The sequence below is a fragment of the Muscardinus avellanarius genome (assembly GCF_963383645.1).
Source record: "Muscardinus avellanarius genome assembly, chromosome: 4".
Taxonomy (NCBI): domain Eukaryota; kingdom Metazoa; phylum Chordata; class Mammalia; order Rodentia; family Gliridae; genus Muscardinus; species Muscardinus avellanarius.
In genome coordinates, this window is record NC_137789.1 from 161,537,068 (window position 1) to 161,555,908 (window position 18,841).

At 54.3% G+C, this 18,841-nt stretch overlaps 1 protein-coding gene across 13 annotated transcripts in view; it reads left to right on the plus strand.

The window, feature by feature from the left end:
• The window catches only part of JAKMIP3 (Janus kinase and microtubule interacting protein 3), a gene marked incomplete at both ends in the record, with an annotated part of 53,168 nt that overhangs the window by 4,652 nt on the left and 29,675 nt on the right, over positions 1–18,841 (plus strand). For all 13 annotated transcript variants that reach the window (XM_080693921.1, XM_080693926.1, XM_080693928.1 and 10 more), the window contains one exon: positions 8,466–8,963. In XM_080693921.1, coding sequence (XP_080550047.1) covers positions 8,466–8,963 — 498 coding nt within the window. The remainder of the gene's footprint in view (positions 1–8,465; positions 8,964–18,841) is intronic.

An 18,841-nucleotide genomic window follows, 5' to 3' on the forward strand; every position in this document is an offset into this window, starting at 1 on the left:
TTTGTTGAGACAAACATTTGCCTGTACCAAGGTCATAGAGATATCGTCCTGTGTTTCCTTCTGCAAGTTCTATTGTTTTTACTTTTCTATATCTGAATCCCACTGATATAGTTGATACAGAGCAGCCCTTGAAGAGCTTATGGATTGGTGTTTGGAGTTGATATGATTTAGTCATGAGGGTTGTAATCCCAGCAGTGGATAAGTCCACTGTAAATGGGTGTCTCTGGGTGGTGACCATGTCCACAGAGAGGCTGTGGCAGGAGGTGGGCCCCTGGGGTGCAGCCGTGGGGCCTGTAGGTGGCTCCTCTCCCCTGCCCTCTCGCTCCGGCTCCACTCCCTGCCCTCTCGCTCGCTCCACTTCCCGCCGCCATGCCCTGAGATCTGTGGTCCCTGGCCTCACATGCACTAAACCATGAGCTGATAAACCTTCCTTCCTCTAAGTTCCATGTTCAGCCTTTCAGATTACGTCTGAAAATGCTGACGGACACACCCAATAGAGGCGACTTCGGTGCACTTTCTCCTCCTTCTTTGGGCAGAACCCAGGGCCGCTTGGCGATGCCCCTTTTATTTTTTTAGTTTGAAACAAGGTCTTGCCAAGCTACTGTGCACTGGCCTGGATCCGGTCTCAGCCTCCTAAAGGCTGGGATTACAGGCACGCACCACTCTGCCTGCTTCCATGTTTCTCAATGCCAGCGTCACCCACATCTGTGAACCCCTGACCTAGAGCATCTTTGCTCGGAAAGATCTCACTCTGGATCAGGAAATGTGGGTCAATACCCACACACCTTCCTTGGGGCTGAGTCGTGGGTGGTGCCTCAGTGAGGACTTGAGGTCGCAGTGGGAGGCACCGTGTGTTCACACACAGGCTCTGGGGCAGGCTGCATCCACAGGAGGTGGCACCTGCCCATGAGTCTTGGATGACAGAGTCCATCCTCCCTCCACCCACTCATGGGCACCTTTCTGGGGTGAACCAGCCCGTCTCTGCCTCCAGACTGCGAGGGGAGACGAGATAGGTCAGTCTACAACACAAGGCACAGAAGAGGACAGATGCTGGGGTAATAAAACGGGTGGCTCTCTGCAGGACTGACAGTCTGAGAAGCACTTGCCGGCTTTCTTACGCCCCTCCTCTCTGGACGGGATTTTCTCATGTAACTGTGTGGCTCAGGTGAATGACCGGCTGAGATTCAAAGCAAGCGTGGAGGCTGAAGGTCCCCGAGCGCTAACGGAGGCATAGATGCACCTCTGAGATGCACGGCTGGTAAAAGGGGAGTCGCTCTCAACAGATATTAGACATACTCTGAAGCTACCATTAAACAAAAGTTTCCGAAGCTGGGCACAGTGGGGCAGGCCTGTACTCTAGCCCTTACGAGGCTGAGACAGATCATGACAGGTTTGAGGCCCCTCTCAAAGACTTAGCAAGTTATATTTTTATTTTGAAATAAAAATTGAGGTGTAGCTCAGAGACCCCTGGGTTCAATCCCTAGTGCCAAAATAAGAAAAAACGTTTCTAGACAGGATGGAGAGATGGACAGATTGAATTAGAAGGTCTAGAACAAACCCTGGTACATCCAGGAACTCTAGAGGAATGCAGGAGGTATCTCCCTGCTGGTTCTTAGTCCTCACTCTCACCTTCTGTACTTGGATATATATTTTAGGGGGTTGGACCCTATGAAGCACAGAGCCCAGGTGCCCTTGACACTCGGAGGGAGGACAGCCCTCTTCCTGCTCGCAGTTGGGCACACCTCTGCACGTGGTGGGGTGCCTCTGGCAGCCTGGCTCAGCCTGGCATCCCCATCTGCAGTTCTGGCACCAACCTGGCAGCCTCCTGTTTGTGGCCAGGTGGCCCCGGTGATTCCAGTGTCTTTAGCCGCCAGCCCCACAGTGGGCACATCTCAGCGCCTCCCCGGCCCAGCCCAGCCCAGCCCAGCCGGGAGGCTCCCTCTGTGCTGCTTATACAATGCTTTGAATTCCTCTACTTAATGGATTTTCAGCTGAGCATGTGGTACATGTTTGTCATCCCAGGACTTGAAGGCTGAGGCAGGAGGATCACAGGTTGATGGCCAGCCTCAGACACTGACACCCTCCACAACTTAGTGAGGTCCTGTTTCAAAATAAAGAATAAGCCGGGCGTGGTGGCGCACGCTTGTAATCCCCGCACTTGGGAGGCTGAGACAGGAGGATCGCACAGGTTCGAAGCCAGCCTCAGCTACTTAGTGAGGCTCTCAGCAACTTAGTGAGACCCTGTTTCCAAGTAAAATATAAAATAGATCTGGGAGTATAGCCCGGAGGTAGAAAGCCTCTGGGTTCCACCCCTAGTACCACCAAAAAAAAAAAAAAAAAAAAAAAAAAATATATATATATATATATATATCCTATATTTGTTTTCTTATGTGAACCATTTAAACATGATCATTCTTTTTATTCATGTTTTCAAAGATGGCATCCATAAAAGAATCGATTATTTGATCCACTTATTAGCTTGATTTAAAAATCTGTGTAGAAAGAAAACCAGACCAGTTCAATTGGACAAAGTCTACTTGAGCAAGACGAGGTCCTAGAACAGAGCAGCTGACTGTTCCAGAGTCAGGCCCGAATGTCCTGCCTGCCATATGAAGCTGCCTTTATAACAGAGAGACTGGAGGGAACTTCAGGGGAGCACGCCATCTGCACAGGACCATGGCCTGAGGGGAGCACACCACCTGCCCAGCACTGTGGACCAAGGGGAGCACGCCACCTGCCAGGACCACGGCCCGAGGGGAGCACACCACCTGCCAGGACCACGGCCCAAGGGGAGCATGCCACCTGCCCAGCACTGTGGCCCGAGGGGAGCACGCCACCTGCCAGGACCACGGCCCGAGGGGAGCACGCCACCTGCCCAGCACTGTGGACCAAGGGGAGCACGCCACCTGCACAGGACCACGGCCCAAGGGGAGCACACCACCTGCCAGGACCACGGCCCGAGGGGAGCACGCCACCTGCACAGGACCACGGCCCAAGGGGAGCACGCCACCTGCACAGGACCACGGCCCAAGGGGAGCACACCACCTGCCAGGACCACAGCCTGAGGGGAGCACACCATCTGCCAGGACCACGGCCTAAGGGGAGCACACCACCTGCCCAGCACTGTGGCCCGAGGGGAGCACGCCACCTTCCAGGACCATGGCCTGAGGGGAGCACGCCACCTGCCCAGGACCACAGCCCGAGGGGAGCACGCCACCTGCCTAGGACCACGGCCCGAGGGGAGCACGCCACCTGCCCAGGACCACAGCCCGAGGGGAGCACGCCACCTGCCCAGGACCACGGCCTGAGGGGAGCACGACACCTGCCCAGGACCACGGCCTGAGGGGAGCACGCCACCTGCCTAGGACCACGGCCCAAGGGGAGCACACCACCTGCCTAGGACCACGGCCCGAGGGGAGCACACCACCAGCCTAGGACCACGGCCCGAGGGGAGCACGCCACCTGCCTAGGACCACGGCCCGAGGGGAGCACGCCACCTGCCCAGGACCACAGCCCGAGGGAAGCACGCCACCTGCCCAGCACTGTGGCCCGAGGGGAGCACGCCACCTGCCAGGACCATGGCCCGAGGGGAGCACACCACCTGCCAGGACCATGGCCCGAGGGGAGCACGCCACCTGCCCAGCACTGTGGCCCAAGTGACCAACAACAAAACATATTCGAGAAACTCTAAAGCAGAAGGAACTGCCCGCAGCAAGGCACAGGAATCATAAGAGAAAGGAGAGCAGATTATCACCAGGTATTTGAGAGCAATAGTCACTGCCAGAAGAAAATAAGCAACATATTTAAGTAACTCCAATGTGTGAGCCAAAGATTTTATTTCTAGAAAACCTGACATTCGGTCATAAAGGATGTGGACAAACTGCGGCCAATATGCAAGCATCCAGGCGGTACCATCCCTCAAGTGCTACCAAGAACTCTTCAAACATTGGGATGACCAGCGACACCAGCTGTACCGCCAGCACCGCGCCCAGAGCCGACCTGTGACTTAAACCCAGGGAGCGAGGCCCACGTGCCCTCCCCCGTCCAGCGTGGCCCTTCGCTTGGCCTGCACACACCCTGAGAAATGCTTCGGGGTCGCCGAGGGGACCAAGGAGGAGAGGGATGGACATAGTGGCTGCCGGACGGGCCGTGCAGAACGTGTCCAACCCTCCAGCCCTGGGGAGGAAGCAGGAGATTTGTGAAAACCAGCCGCTGTCAGTTGTCACGATCCCTGGTGTCAGTGTGAGTACAGAGCCTTGTGTCTGCACAATGTGGATAATGTCAGCGAGCCATAATGGGATGGTTCACCATCTCCTGTTTCCCTGGAACAAAGGTTCTCAGTGTGAAAGAACAGATACAGCTGTATCTTCTAGATACAGCTGTAATCTAGAAGTTAAATAGAAGCTCTGTAGTCCCAAATTTGAATTGGAAACTCTGAAAGTCATTGTGAACTTACAAGGTGTGTGTGTGTGTGTGTGTGTGTTTGTGTATGTGTGTGTGTGTGTGTGTGTTTATGGTATAGATGTGTGTGATGCATATATTTCTAATGTATGGCTAGTTCAAATGTAACATACAAAACGATATAATGTATATAAGAATATGAGATAGCTAACTGTCCACTGAAAACACACAGCAATGATCTAAACTGGGCGTGGTGGTGCACGCTAATAATCCCAGTACTTGGGAGGCTGAGACAGGAGGATCGAAGGTTTGAGAACAGCCTCAGCAACTTAGTGAGGCTGTCAGCAACTCTGTGAGACCCTGCTTCCAAATAAAAAAATAAAACTGCCTGGGAGTGTAGTGTGAATGTAGAATGCCCCTGGGTTCCATCGCTAGCACCACGAAGAAAGAAAGAAAGAAAGAAAGAAAGAAAGAAAGAAAGAAAGAGAGAAAGAACCAATGATCTACCCTGGAGCACTGGACAGTCCTGAGCCTGGACTCTGACCAGTGCCAGACGACCGTGACTGAGACGCCACCTCTCCTAAAAAGATGCCAGTGCCCCTGGAGAACAACCCGGGAGGAGGAAGAGCAAAGTCAGCCCGGGCAGGCTCACGCACCAGAGCTGGGGAAACTTCCAGGGCCACTTCAGGGTCCCAGGAGGCGCCGCAGAGGCGCCCACTGGCCCCGAATGGGACCCTTGCAGCTTCTATGAGGAGGGGACTTCAAAGAACCGAAGCCCACCGACTGGGTTTAAACCCATGTGTTCTACAGGAAACAACTAGCCAGTTGCCTTCTGAGGTTGGCAGGGAGCCAACCCAATATCCCCACGAAGGAGAATCAGAGCAGAGGCTGGAGCCTTGATCGCGCCTGTCCCCGGCCAGCGGAGAGCTTCGGAGGGCGCGCAGGCCCAGGCGAGGAGAAGTGCCGCCGATCGCATCCGTGTTTTGATCTGTAGAACCCACGATGCTCCACCCCTGAGCTACATCCCCAGCCCTTCTTATTTTTCATTTTGAGACAGGGTCTGCTAAGTTGCCCAGGCTGGCCTCAGCCTGTGATCCTCCTCCCTCAGCCTCCTCAGTTTCTGGGATCACAGGCGTGTGCTCCCACGCCTGACTGTCAGCCCCTTCAGAGCCTGCTGGAAGCTGGTCTCCGGCGCGGGAGGAAGCGTACGTGCTCAGTACTGTAACTCAGAAGCAGCCTCTGCCTCCCTGGCCCTGGCGGGTCAGTGGGTGTCACTAAGCTGGGGAGAGCCTCACCAAGTAGCCGAGGCTGGCGGGAAACCTACGATCCCCCTCGTTCAGCCTCCCAAGCACTGGGATGCCACCACGTGTGCCACCATGCCCGACTTGGAACAATTTTCTTAACAAGTTGTTGAAAAGCTTTTATGATTTATGTTTGTTCCTAAAACCCCCCAGAATCACACAGAGCTGCCCGGGGCCCAGCTCCGTACCGCCTTCCCTCCGTCTGTCCCAGGGCTGGTAGGCAGAGCTTCGATTTCCAGCCTAGAAGGGAAGGATTTCACCTGGCATACTCTCTCAGTGGACCCGGACTCCTCACTGCAGGAGCGAGGTGGCCGGGGGCTCAGGGAGATCCAGACGGCTGCGCTTAGACGGACGTCCTTTTTTTTTTTTTTTGTGGGTCTGGGGATGGAACCCAGGGACATTCGACCTTTGAGCTACTGAGCTACACCCCCTGCCCAATTTATTATTATTTATTTATTTATTTATTTACTTACTTATTTATTTATTTGTGGTACTGGGGTGGAACCCAGAGGCTTTCTACCTCCGGGCTATACTCCCAGACCTTTTTAATATTTTATTTGGAAACAGGGTCTCACTAGGTTGCTGAGAGCCTCACTAAGTAGCTGAGGCTGGCTTCCATCCTCCTGTCTCAGCTTCCCAAGCGCGGGGATTACAAGCAGCGCCACCACGCCCGGCTTATTTTTTATTTTGAAACAGGGTTGCACTGAGTTGCGGAGGGCCTCACTAAGTAGCTGAGGCTGTCTGTGAACCGTGATCCTCCTGTCTCAGCCTCCCGAATGCTGGATGACAAGCGTGTGCCACCACGCCTGGCTAAACGGGCGTCCTTTTAGCCGCCCTCCCCAGAGTGCAAAGGGGCTAGTGTTCGGGGACAGCAGCTCTGTGCTGGGAGCGCAGAGTGCGCGAGGCTGGCCTGCAACGTTTCTCCAGGGTGCAGAAGTATCTCCTGGAAGCTCTGTGCTCTACCTCTGGCCTGCTTCTGGAGCCGTGGTGCCTCCCCAAGGGACCCGGTGCCATGTGCTTGCTCAGAAGCCAGGTCCCCCAACCCGTGGACAGCACTTTGGGGTGCTTGTGGGGTGAGCAGGAAATGATGGGGCTTCTTGTTGGTGCTGGATTTTTTAACCAGGCCTGTCACGGTGTCTGATACTGTCCGGGCAGAGAGTATGCCAACCCAGTGGCATTCTACCTCTGAGCTACACTCCCAGCCCTTTTATTTGTTATTTTGAAATCGGGTCTTGCTAGTTTGCCGAGAATCTCGCTAAGTTGCTGAGGCTGGCCTTGAACCTGTGATCCTCCTGTCTCAGCCTCCCGAGTACTGGGGTTACAGGTGTGTACTGGTGCACTCAGATCCCCTGAGATCTCTTTGGTGGAGAGTGTGTCTTGGTAAAGTGGAGGTGTTCTCTGGGTGTACTTGGGTGGAGCTAGCAGTCTGCTGATGTTTGGAGGGAGATGGAGCTCTGAACGGTGGCTCCAGTACCATGGTGGGGACATGGAGGAGGGCGGGCCTAGGAGTCCGGCTTGGGATAATGGGTGACGGGTCTCGGGGCCTGGCTGGGAGAGGTGGCCCTCAGGTGTGTGAGAGGCTGGCAGGAGGGCGGTGCACCTGTGAATGGGGGAACCTGTGGCCAGCTGGGGCAGCAGGCGGAGGAGAGAGGGGCCGTCTCCCCACAGAAGCTGGGCTGCAGACAGAGCTGCTGCACTCCTGTGTCCTGCCGGGGCCAGCGAGCGAGGGGCCTCCTCCAGGCCCGTAGCAGGCCGCGGGCCAGTCTGGGAGTAAATGGCATACCCCCCGCTGTCTCTTAGTGGCCAGGCCCTGGAGCCAGGGAGGGCCAGAGCAGAGGTGAGCGTCTGGGGGTCTGCGGCATTTGGGTGCACCTGGAAATCCAGGCAGAAGGATCTGCAGCCGGGAGAGGCTGGTGCGGGCTAGGGAACCCTCCGGAATTGGGAGGTTGGGAAGGTGGGGTCTGTGGAGGTGACGGCGAGCGGCCACATGAGCCGGGAGCCTGCGAGTGTCAGGGGCAGGGCCTCATCAAATGCTACCCGGGGCGGGAGACCACGCGGGCTGGGCACTGTGGAGCCACGCGAGCTGAGGTGCCCGTGCAGGCCAGGTGGGCAGGGAGCAGGCCGGGGAGGGCAGAGGTGACCTCTGTTGGCTTTCTAGGCTTGGGGCAGATTGGGCACATCTGGATCCTGCCATTCTCTCACCCCGAGCACCTGCTGCCTGCAGGTTGTAGTATTCTAACTCTCAAGCCAGAGGTTTAAGCAGCTGGGTGAATAATGAACCGTCCAGTCAACAGCGTCAGCGTTGGCAAAACCTGCGGGTTAGACGTGGTCTAGGTAGACAGCTGCCAGCTGAGACGTTTCCCCACTTGCTCAGAATGTCCTAGAAGGAAGTGTGGCACTGACATCTGGGCGAGGAGTCGGGGGCTTGAAGGAGCAGGCAGAAACTGGCATGGAGGCCTGCGCCTGAGTGTGGGCCCCACCATGCTCCTCCTGCTCCTGCGTCCGTGGTTGGCCTTCCTGGGTGCCTATTGCTGCGGCGGCCCAGCGCAGACTCTGGGGGTCCAGCTTGTCCCCCTTGGCTTCCTGCCCGGCCCCGGCGTTGCAGAGTCCGCAGTGCCCGCCGTGCTCTCTTCCACCGAGGGCTGATCTCGGGTTAAACGACCCCTTGGGGCACACTCCACTCTGGAGCCGAGCTCCCAGGCGTGCAGAGCCCGAGGTGCGGGCGGGCGCGGGGCTGGCAACCGCAGTCTCGCTGTCTTCCAGGTCAGCCGAGTGGAGCGGGAGAAGAGCCAGGAGCTGAGGCAGGCCCGGGAGCACGAGCAGCGCAAGCACGCCGTCCTGGTCACCGAGCTCAAGACCAAGCTGCACGAGGAGAAGATGAAGGAGCTGCAGGCCGTGCGCGAGGCGCTGCTGCGGCAGCACGAGGCCGAGCTGCTGCGGGTCATCAAGATCAAGGACAACGAGAACCAGCGGCTGCAGGCGCTGCTCAGCAGCCTGCGGGACGGCGCGCCCGACAAGGCCAAGACCGTGCTGCTGTGCGAAGCCAAGGAGGAGGCCAAGAAGGGCTTCGAGGTGGAGAAGGTCAAGATGCAGCAGGAGATCTCGGAGCTCAAGGGCGCCAAGAAGCAGGTGGAGGAGGCGCTGACGCTGGTGATCCAGGCCGACAAGATCAAGGCCGCCGAGATCCGGAGCGTGTACCACCTGCACCAGGAGGAGATCAGCCGCATCAAGAAGGAGTGTGAGCGTGAGATCCGGAGGCTGGTACGTGGCGGGCGGGCGGGCTGCGGGCGCGCTCTGGCCTGTTTTCTGCACACACCACCTCGCACCCTCCCTGTTGGTTCTGAGGACTAGAGACCCGGGACTGTGAAAAGCAAGACAGAGTCAGGCGACCCACAGGGCGGGCAAAGCTCCCCGCCTGCCTCCCCGGCAGCACCAGGGCTGCCACCTCTTTCCTCACGTGAATTCTCAAGCCAGCATTTCCCCCAGGAGAGTCCAGGGGAGGCGTCCCCTTCCCAGTGTCCAGGGTCCCAGGTTAAACAGGAGCCATGCGTGTTCACAGCAGGAGCCCATGCATCTTAGCCCGAGGATTCTGAGTCACCAGACTCGCTGGATCCAGAGAGGCGGGCCAGGAGGTCCCAGTGCTAATGAGGCCCCAGGCGGTCCTGTGCCTTGCGCACCTGGGGGAAGCTTTGCCAGGCCTCATGAAAGCGCCCATCGCATAGGTCAATGTGGGCAAAGGTGGACAGCTTTGGGTGCAGCCCATGGTCTAGAGTCAGGGCAGCCATACTCCTCTGTCCCGGGGCCCCAGATTTCCAGAGAGGGCCTTCGGGTTGCACTGCCACCTGGAACTGCCCAGCGGTGGCAGCGGCTCTCTGGATGTGGCCAGAAAGGGAAAAGCAGGAGTCAGGAAGCGTACATGGCTTCGCCATGTTGACTACACGGCGCCCAGCCTTCCTCACCTGGAAGGCCCTCTCCCTTTCCTCACCGGGTGTCCCTGCTCCAACCTCCGCACACGATCCCCACCCAGGCCCCAGCCAGAAACTGGCAGTGCCGTTGGCAGCCCTGGGACCTAGCCCCAGGCCCCGAGTAAGAGCTGGGTGACACGCTCTAGCCACTCTGTGCCGTCCAGGGAGTGGGGAGGTGGCTGCAGGAGGGTCCTGGGAGGACAGCTGCTGTCCACGCCCACACAGCCCTTTGGCCTGTCTGGGTTGGATTTGATATTCACAACCCAAAGGACAGCTTACTTCTTAACCAGAGGCTATCTGGGAAGCGGCCCTCCCTGTGCCCACCACCCCGCTTGGACCCAGAGCGGGCATCCTCAAATCAGCTTGCAGCTGCACCTGCCAGTGCTCGGCTATTTCTCCTCTCCTCTGCACTTGGCGCCACCCTCCCCTGGCAGCGCTTCAGGGTCCTGCTTCTGGCCTCCCCGAGGACATGATGGGGCACCCAGAAGAGGCCCCTGAGGAGCCAGAGGGCCGTTCACAAAGGCCAGGCCGGAGGGGTGTGAGGGGCCCAGGACTGGACAGTGGGGGCTGGGGGCGGGACTCGGCCACTGCCGGCCTCCAGCTAGCCAGGGAACCGGGGGTGAAGGCAAGATCACCCCACTGCCCGGGCTGAGCATGGGGTGTATGAGGGGCCATCCCGTTGGCTTTCCAGGCACAGAACCTGGGCAGGCGGAGCGTGGGGACACCTCTCGGGCCTGGGGCCCGCTGGTCTTGGGTTGAAGGAAGGACGTTTGCGTCACCATGGCTGTGAGTGGTGCCCGCCGAGACCGTGCAGCGGCCCCCAGTCACCATTACTTTACCCTGTGGCTAGTCACCTGGCTTCCTGGAGTCCTTGACTGCTTGGTTTTCGAGGTCCTGAGTCACAAACTCGCCCCAGGATTTCTAGAGGGAGGGCAAATCTCTTAATACAGCCCCGAACAGGAGAATTCTGTTTGCCTTCTTAGGATCATCTTTTCCCCGGCATCTGGAGGGCACGGCGTCTCCTTCCTGGCCACTTTCTGGACCCCCTTCGAGCGTGCCCGGAGCCCCGCCTTCTCCACCCCAGCGCTCGCTTTAATTACTCTCAGAACATTCTCTGTTCTCTGTTTTCGGAACGGAGGATGGGAGGCCGCGCTCGTGAGAGCGTGTGCGTGGCAGCTGCCATTAGCCCAGCCTCCCACTACCTATTTTAATGGCAATGGAATTATAGGTGGGAAAATGTTTGTGTCAGGAACTTGAAGGCGTTTCTTCATTGTCTTCTGACATCCAGGCCACCACTGGGAAGTTTGTTGGCTTCTCCTTCCTGATGCCAGCACCGCACCCTAACTCCACTTAGCGCCCCCAAAGAGATGACCCAGTGCCACCCATGAGGCCAGCCAGTGTCACCCGGGAGTCTAATGACCACCCATGGTCTGGCAGCCAGGCCCAAGGTCCCCATGAAAGGCCTCTCTCCCTGTGGCACTGTCCTGTCCTGGGGCCCTCTTGCCTCGGTTTATGAGGGGACATTCTGACTTTCATGTGTCTGACGTGGGGTGAGCTTGAGGTGGGGCCTGGGAAGAGCTTTGCAGGTGTGCCAAGAAGGCCCGGCTGGTGAGGCTTGTCCCAGCCTGGGGACGAGGTGGGGTGGGTCTTGCAGGATGGGGCGCCCACGGGCATTTCTAGAGGAATCTGAGATGGAAGCTGCCCAGAGTGGGAGCGGGGACAGAAACAGCGGAGGGGAGGTGGCCCCAAGGTGGCCCAAGCCTAGGTAGGGGACCCAGGACAGGTCCGAGGGTGAAGCTGGCTCAGAAGGGGCGGGGTCCAGCGGGAACCCTGAGATCCAGTGCAGAGTACAGGGCTAGCTGGGCCTGTGACCTGGACAGGGCGCCATCTCCTGGGCCCTGTCGGGAGCTGCAGCCACAGGAAGGTCATCCTCAACCTCCTAAAGAGGCTTATGTGTAAAAGGATTCGGCTTCCTAGTTCCTTACAATTCCAGGTAGAGACTGCCTGCAGCTCTGGCTGGTGCCGAGCCCTGGGCCGTTCTAGTGTATAGAGGCCCAACAGGCTCACGGTCAGGAGCAGGTCCACAGTGAAGGGAGCCCTGGCCCATGGAGCCTTTTGCAACCTGCCGTGGTCCCTGCATATGTCGGCCAGGACGTGTGAGTGCACTGTTGCACCCTAGAGCGGGCTAGAGCTGGGGCGGGGTGCTGGGGGGGGGTCCTGCTGCAGTCCAGGCCGGAGGGCAGAGTGCAGAGGATGGAGCTGGCCCCGAGGGTCAGGGCTGGCGGTGCTGGCGGGGTGGGGGCAGGGTGCAGACAGGTCCTGGGCATTCAGCTTCTCCAGGCTGCAGGGTTGGCTCAGAACACAACACTGGTACCATAGCTGATGTTTTGCCTCCATTCCTCCGGACAGGAGGGATTTTGGCGTTTCACATGTGTGTTTTGCTGACGCTTGGTCACCAGGACTGGGGTGCCTGGCGAATGCTTGTTGAACAGATTTTACCTGACCAGGCTGCGCCACCTGCCTGTCAGAGCCCCATAGTCCTGATTGGCCCAGGCCCCTCAGCTGGCCTGGAGATCTGGCCTGGTGGGGCTCAGGCCTCACAGGAAGGGGGGCATGGTGAGGATGTGGCCACAGTTCCCCCCAGACAAGCACGTCCAGGGCAGGGCTGTCTGCAAGGTTCCAGGCCTCAGCAACTCGTGGCCCTGCCCAGAGAGTCACAGTGTGGGGAAGGAGAATTCAGAGCTGTCTGTCCACCCTGAGGGCATCAGACTGCCCTGGAGGGAGCCAGGTGTGGTGGTACACACACCTGTAGTCACAGTACTTGGGAGGCTAATACAGGAGGAGCACAGGTTTGGAGCCAGCCTCAGCAATTAAGCAAGACCCTCGGCAACTTGGTGAGACTCTGTTTCAAAATGGCTGGAGGTATAGCTCAGAGGTAGAACACCTTTGAGTTTAATCTCTCAGAACCAAAAAAAAAAAGCTTTCTTTGGACCTTTTCTTTTCTTTCAAGAACTCTGAGATCTGAGTCCCCCTGGTGTGTCCCAGACCTGGTATTTTTAGGCCCCTATGATTTTGCTGTACAGCCCCCTTGATTTACAGAATGCTCCAGCCCACCTCATCTGTACATATGTGACCCGGTGAGCCAGGGGGAGCTGGGTGTCTGGCAGCTTCGTTGGCCAAGAGTTTACTAATATCAGAGTGAAGCGGAGGGAGTGAGGTGCTTCACACCCAAAGGTGCTGGGTCGTTGTGCTCCGGCATCTGTCGTGAGCTCATTCTCCCCCCAGAATTCCTGGCCCATGAGGCAGGGCTTGGGAGGGGAGCTGGGAGGAGCCCCTTATTTGAGCAGCATTGTTACTGGGAGAGCTTAGCTATGCTAAAATACATTTGCTAAAATACAAGCCCAGGCTGCTTTTAAAAATTCTATAAAACTGAAGAATTACAGGCAAAAAGCAATTTCTTCTTTCTCATAAAAATCTGATTTATAATATTATCCCTTCCCCCTCTTTGACTAGACCGCTACTTAATGTGGAACACTAATATACAGCAATAATTAAGACCCCATAAAAAGATAGCCATAAAGACAGATCAATTTCTCCCATGCGCCACTTGCTGGGTGTGAGAGTGGGGTGGGGGACAGCCTGTCCTTGGGCTTTCTCAGCTTTTATCAGAGGGAGATTTGCTTTAGGTAGGTGGCCAGGAATTTTTGGAAGCCCGGCACCTGCTCCCCCTTAAAAACGGCCCCTCCCGAAGCAGAGCTACTTCCTCCCTCGGGGCCGGCACCTCGTGGGCAATACTTTTGCTGAGACTCGGTGGCCGCAAATGCAAGCTTCCCGCAGCCAGGCTCCTTACTTCAGGTCCTCAATTTCTACCCTGGGGGGCAGACTTAGCTTACTTTGGCGACCTGTGCTGTGCAGAGTGAGGGAGGGTCCCAGGGCAATGCCCCCGAGGGGCCTCTGCTCAACTCCAAATGTCCAGAGACACCGGCCTGGGACGCTCCTGGGAGAACGGAGCGATTAAAGGATCTCAGAAAATGTAGTGTGTATCTCAGTGTCCCAGAGGAGCATAAGCCAGAATTTCCTAGAGCGAGGCCTCAGGATTTGTTTGTCCATGGTGTGAAAACCGAGGATTAATATCTCCGTGGTGCAGGCCGAAACCGCCCGCAGACCCTTCCCAGCCAACACCCTCCACAGATCTCCCAGTAGGGTCCCCACTCTCCTGTGGCGGCATCCCTGCCGTTATCAGCCTCGGGCTCTTCTGAATACCACCGCCACATTCTCGGGGGGTGACCCCCTCGCTTCTCTTGGCATCTAAACAGCTGGGGCGGAGCTGGGCCAAGGAAGGGCACGGGCTCAGCCGAAAGGTCTGCCAGGTTTCCAGGGTGGGGGAATGGCGCCTAGTCTGCCGTCATGGGTGCCTTCCATTGTGCTCCACGCCCTTGCTGACCGGTACTGCAATCCTTCACAGCCAGGAAGAAAAAGAAGGGCTCACCGTTGAGGCCGTTCTCATCTGCCTTTTGAAAAGCATCCTTCGCGTCTGTTGCCCGATTTTAAGCTGGGGTGCGTCTTTTCCTAAGCGGTTTTGTAAATTCTTTCTCTGTTCCTGGTTCAACACCTCCGGCAGATGCGTGCCGGGCACGTGTCTTCCAGTCTGTGGCTAACCCAAACATTTTCTGAGTGAGGATTTACATCAACTAGAATGCTTACATTTAAGCAATCCAACTTGCCAAGCCCTTCTATGTGCTGTTCGCATCCTGTCTAAAAATCTTTTGCCTGTTTCAAGCTGATAAGTTATGCCTGAGCTGTCTTCCAGACCGCCTCCTTCTTCGTAACGTTCAATCCAGCCTGCCTTCGTGAATAGGATGGCGTAGGGTGCATTGCCGGAGCGCCATTTGCCATGTGACTGCCCGCCCGCCCTTGTAGGTAGCTTGTTGGAAAGACTCTCCTTCCCGCTGAATCGCGCTTGCACTCGGCAGCGCCCAGTGGCCCTGCACGAGGGCCCGTTGCTGGCGCTCCTCTATTCTATGGGTCTGTCCCCCTGCCTGGTAGTGCAGCATCGTAATCCTGTCACTTGACTGAAGTCTTGGCGTTTGGGAGGTTGAGTTCTTTAACTTTGTTTTTTCTTGTTACTCAAGATTGCCTTTGCTTTTCCATATAAAATTTAGGTCAGCTTATCACTTTCCACAGAAGAGCTGCGGGCACCAGCCGTATTGCATATGGTGAAGACTGCTATTTATGTAGATGTTCCTCTGGCTTCCCTCCACACTGTTTCATAAGTTTCAGGATAGAGGTCTTGCACGCTCTTGATGCATTTACTTGCAGGCCTTTGATGTTGATGCTGTTCTAGCCGGCATCGCCTTTTACGTTTTAAAATATTGTCTTCTCATTGTTGGTGACACACAGAATACAATCGCCTCTTGGTGCTGATCCGGCCTTTGTCGTTGTGGCTGGTACTGAGGATGAACCCAGATGCACTCTACCTCTGAGCTGTACTCCCAGGCCTTTTTATGTTTTACTTTGAGACACGGTCTGGCTAGATTACCACGTGCTGACCTCGGAACTACCGCCCTCCTAGCCCAGCCTCCCAAGTACTGGGGTTATCTGCACGTCCCTCTGTGCCAGCCTGATCTGGTGGTATCTTGCAGACTTACTGCTTCACATATTAATTTCAGATTTTCTATGCATGTAATCATATTGTCTGTGAACAAAGATAGTTTATTCTCTGTGGCATCACACCTTGGGTTAGTTTCCTGCCGTAACGCACTGGTTTGTATGGATCTTCACAGTAGTGTTGATAGTGGGAGTCTCCTGCTTGTTCACAATCTCAGGGTAATAGCATCCAGTAATCACTCACAGTTGAGAATGATGTTAGCTGCAGGTTTGTGGGGTTTTGGCAATACCCTTTATTAGGTTTTATTTTGTGTATGTGGTCCTAGGGATAGAACCCAGGGGTATTCTACCTCTGAGCTACACACCCAGCTCTTTTTGGTTTTTATTTTGTTTTGTTTTGTTTTTTGGGTCTGGGATGGAACCCAGAAGCATTTGACCTCCAAGCTACAACCCCTGCCCTATTTTTTATTCTTTATTTTGAAACCAGGTCTCACTAAGTTGCAGAGGGCCTCACTAAGTAGCTGAGGCTGTCCGCGAACCACGATCCTCTGGTCTCAGCCTCCCAAATGCTGGGATTACAAGCGTGAACCACCACGCCCGGTTTGGTTTTTATTTTGAAACAGGGTCTCAGTAAGTTGCGGAGGGCCACACTAATTTTCTGAGGCTGTTCTTGAACCTGCAGTCCTCTGGTCTTAGCCTTCTAAGTGCTGGGATTGCAGGCAGATACCAAGATGCCTAGCTTAATCATACTTTATTTATTTATTTATTTATTTATTTATTTATTTATTTATTTATTTATTTATTTATTTTGTGGGTCTGGGGATGGAACCCAGGGGCATTCAACCTCTGAGCTATACCCCCTGCCCTATTTTTTATTCTTTATTTTGAAACCAGGTCTCACTGAGTTGCAGAGGGCCTCACTAAGTAGCTGAGGCTGTCCGCGAACCCTGATCCTCTGGTCTCAGCCTCCTGAATGCTGAGATTACAAGTGTGCACCACCACGCCCGGCTTAATCATACTTTAAAAAATTTCCTTTTAAACCAGGTGTGGTGGTGCACACTTGTAATTCTGGCATTCAGGAGGCTGAGACCAGAGGATCGCAGTTTGTGGACAGCCTCAGCTACTTAGCAAGGCCCTTCGCAGTTTAGTGAGACCCTGTTTCAAAAATAAAAAGACTAAAAAAATAGGGCTGGGGGTGTCGCTCAGAGGTTCAGTGCACCTGGGTTCCATCCCTAGTACTGCAAAAAGAAAAAAAATTCCTTTTAGTTCTACTTTGTTAGTTTTTTTTTTTTTTAAACATGAATGGATATGGAATGTCATCGACTGACTTTTCAACCTACATTGAGATCATATTTTTATTTTATTGATGAGATAAGTTATATTGATTGATCTTTAAATGGAAAATCAGCCCTATATTTTTGGGATAAATCTCACTTGACCATGACATCTTGTGTTTTTTAAAAAAATATCGCTGTATTGAATTTTTTCCTCCTTTTTATAATGGTCTCGCCAAGTTTTGGTATCTAGATTTGGCTGGCTTTGTACCATGGTTTTGGAAGCATTTTCTTTTTTCTGTTCTCTCAGTGAGTTTGTTTACTATTAATATATTTCTTCCTTTAGTGTTTGAAAAAATTCACTAGTGAACTAATTGGGACTGAAAGTTTTTTTTGTGGAATGTTTTCAAATTATGAAACATTAAATTTATTTAATAAATGTAAATTTATTCAAATTTTCTATTCTTATGTCAAGTTTGTTAAAATGGATTTTTCAAGGAATGTGTCCAACTTGCACAAATGTACCAATTTGCTGGCATTAACATTTTTCTAATAGCTTCTTATTTCCCCTTTACTGTGTGCAGGGTCTGTAGCAGCACCTGTTTTTGTTTCTGATATTGATAATTTGTGTTCCTTCTTTTTCTTTCTCTTTCTCTTTCTCCCTGTTCCACTCCGTCCTTCCCTGTCTGTCTGTCTCCCCTCATCCTACCTGAGGTTACTTCTCTTTTGTTCTAACAGTTCGCATTATTGCATTAGTACCTACATAAAAAATTTTAACGTGTGCCCTTAAATTACTGCACTCGATCACAAATGAGAAATTCTGCTACATACCTCAGGACCTGACAGCAGCGATCCTTGAGTCATTAACCCTCCTCCTTCTCCTATTAGCGTCAGGTATTTTACCTTTATGTGTGGTTTGAACCCATAAGAATGGGCTTTAATGTTTCTTTGAGCAGTTGGTGGTCTGTGAGAATAGGGTTCTGTTTTGTGGTACTGAATCACATTTGTGATTCTACTGTGTCCCTCCTTTTAATTCTTTCTCATGAACTCCTAATTTTAGGCACTGTATGTTGGATTCTGATGTCTACTTAACTCTTTTTAATGGATTCTAATTTTCACTTCAGTTACTGTATTTTACCCATTTCCACCTCTTTGAGAAAAACCTTTTAAGGCACCAATTATATTGACTATGTATAGTGTATTAATCATAATTATTTTTGAGGCTCTTTTTTGCTAAGTTTAGTATTCCAATCACCTCAGGGTCTGCTTCTACTAAACATAGTTGCGTTCAAGTTCTTTTTTTTTTTTTTTTTTTTTTTGTGGGTCTGGGGATCATGGAACCCAGAGGCATTCGACCTCCAAGCTACACCCCAGCCCTATTTTTTATCCTTTATTTTTAAACAGGGTCTCACTGAGTTGCGAAGGGCCTCACTAAGCAGTTGAGACTCTGCGAAACGCGATCCTCCGGTCTCAGCCCCCCGAATGCTGGGGTTACACACGTATGTCCCCACGCCCGGCCACCTTCTAGCTCTCCCTGGCTGAGTCTCGCGTCTCTGGATCTGCTTCTGCAGCCGCTTTAGTCCCGGCTGCTCTCCTGGGCCTGGGCCGCCTCCCGTGTTGTGATGTTTGTTGTTCTTGACTCGGGGTGATGTGTTAGAGTATCTGCACTGCGTCCTCACTGTCCAGAGAATGTCAGCTTTTCTTCTGGTGGACAGTTAAGTTACCGATGGCCCGGGTCCTCATGAGGCTTGGTCGAGGTCTTGCTGGGTGGGTCTCTTCGTCCGCCTCTTGGAGGGAAGCGCATATACAGAGGTCTTTGTCCTGGCACCAGCACGTTGCCCTTTGGGGTCTCAGTTGAATGCTGAGAGCTGACTGAGGTCTTTTCCTCTGCCTAGGCTCGGGTTGAATATATCCCCAGCCCTGTGCAACCACACACATCTCTGCTCATTCTGCAGGTTCTCAGGGTCTCGCACGGCCTCTGGGAGTGTGGCCTTGTACACGCGCAGCTTAGGAATGGACCACGGGTCCAAGGGAATTTCCACTCCAATGTCAGTGGTTCTTCTCTGCCCTCCCTTATCCCCAGTGCCCAGGCCGCGCTGTCTTGTCTCCAGGTCCCACAGCCCTGGAGATGGGGACTTGCATCTTGGTGTCCTCCCCACAGACTTCTGCCTCCTGATTGGTTTATTTTCCAGGAGTGAGGCTGAGAGAATGCCATGGGGGAAGCGGAGTCTCCTTCCTCCAGCACCGCCCCGCATCATGGACTCTGTTCACCTTCCAGAGTTGCTTGCCCCAG